The 1819-nt window shown below is 36.4% G+C and overlaps 1 protein-coding gene across 1 annotated transcript; it reads right to left on the bottom strand.

The window, feature by feature from the left end:
- Positions 1-721: 721 nt before the first annotated feature.
- On the bottom strand, positions 722-1814 carry LOC111381332 (probable WRKY transcription factor 48; the record flags this gene model as incomplete). The annotated part of the gene is made up of 2 exons (XM_023005116.1): positions 722-1408; positions 1597-1814. Coding segments are annotated over 2 exons (669 nt in total), but the record flags the coding sequence as incomplete, so codon positions are not given.
- Positions 1815-1819: the final 5 nt, after the last annotated feature.

Genomic DNA, 1819 nt, shown 5'->3' with positions numbered 1-1819 from the left:
ATTTGTTCATCTTTATTATAAGCTTCCGCTACGTCAAATAAGCAGTTCGAATTGACAAAGACTCAAATGATTGGTATTCTCAAATGAGCCTCCATCATCCGAGCATATTAAGAGATAAATCACACATGTTAAATACCAAAATATAAAGCAAAGATTTCACTGTTCCTCTTAATAAGGTTGAAATTTTAAGATGGAACCTAATTTTTAATGGCTTATGCATAAGAATCACAAAAACACATTATTATTTCACAATTTATCATATGAAGGTGAAGAGTTGTCATGTCACGCACCGTGACACAACCAGTTCTCCCAAAAGCTTTGCTACTGGGAGATTTGCAATTAAACAATTTATCACCCAAGAACATGCTTGAGAATCGATCATGAGTACTATTAGTTTAGACATTAATTTGAGAATCCCTTGAAATTTATGTCTACACTCATGTTGAAGCAATACTCTTGCATCAATTGATTCCAGTTCCTATTACTGCTTTGCTCATCGCATACTGGTTATAATCAGAGTAGGGTTATCTCTTCTTCCCTCCAACAATTCCAGGAGGCTTTCAGCATCTGCCTCCCGGGAGCTGATTTTTCACGTTCAGAAGGTTTAAATGCCCGTAAAGAAATCCTAACCCTAAATTTTCTGAACAAAACATCCCCGATCTGATTCATATATATCAATAATACACATGCATGAGTGCAATGAAAACAAGAACAAAATGAATATGAGAAAATTAAGCAGTCTTAACTATTAGTAGAATTTAATCAAGTACAAGAAATAAGAAAGAAAATTAATTTAATCAGCAAACTAGTACCCAAATGAGATAAAAGCTAGTAATTTACACGCAAATAATAGAGTTTCTAAAGTAAATTTGAAGTGGGTTTATGTCTAAAGAAAACCACAACTTCATTTGTCAGTGGGAAAATAACATACCAATCACAGCAAGGTGAATTTCCCTTTTAGTCCTCCTTTGTCTCCTTCAGAATTTGTGAGGGTAGCATATCTTCTAGAAGTCCATGGTCTCTGGCTAGAGGAGCTGCAGAGGGGTAAAATGGTCTTTCTTGATGAGGCCGGGGAAGTAACGGATTAGTATTGGTGAAACTCAAAGGTGGTGTCAAATTATGGAAATAGGGTTGCTGCTGAATTTGATGCTGTTGGTTTTGATAATGAATCACTTGAGGGATGGCAAAAGAAGAACCACCATCGCCACCACTACCACCACCACTGCAGATTCCGACTCCACCAAAAGTGGTGTTTTCTGGCATTATTCCGAAGCTTCCACGAGGCGTTATCGGACATGGGTGTGTGTGGGCACCCTCATAGGTTGTGACAACTACGGATGGATCCTCAGATGATCTTTCAACTCTTTTCTTCACACCACAAGCAGCACTAGTGCAACGATAATAACTCCTGCACAAAAAATTGCATAAGCCTACCAATTACTTTTAACAAAATCTACTCATAATCATTATCTTGATGTCACTTTTCACTCCCTTATCAAAATAAGCAAAAAAATCATTATAAGTGAAAAAGCGAAAATAAGCGCATACACAAGAATGTATCTGTAAGTGTGTGTATATACGCGTGTGTGGATATACCTTGGAAAGGGGCTGTTTTTCACTGCCTTTTGGCCGTACTTTCTCCATCTATAGCCATCATCCAAATTATCAATTTCACTCTTTGTCATGAACGCAAATCTCGGTTCTCTTTGCCTTTTTTGGTTCTTCTTTTTGGGTTTCAACCTTAAGTTACCAATAAAAACGTTAATTTTTATTTTTCTCTTAAACAAGAATATAAAAGACAAAATATGAGCATAATCAA

This window comes from Olea europaea, unplaced genomic scaffold (genome assembly GCF_002742605.1).
Source record: "Olea europaea var. sylvestris unplaced genomic scaffold, O_europaea_v1 scaffold2289, whole genome shotgun sequence".
NCBI classification, from domain to species: domain Eukaryota; kingdom Viridiplantae; phylum Streptophyta; class Magnoliopsida; order Lamiales; family Oleaceae; genus Olea; species Olea europaea.
Note: the sequence above shows the minus strand (reverse complement) of the source record. Positions and strands in the feature narration are given on the sequence as shown.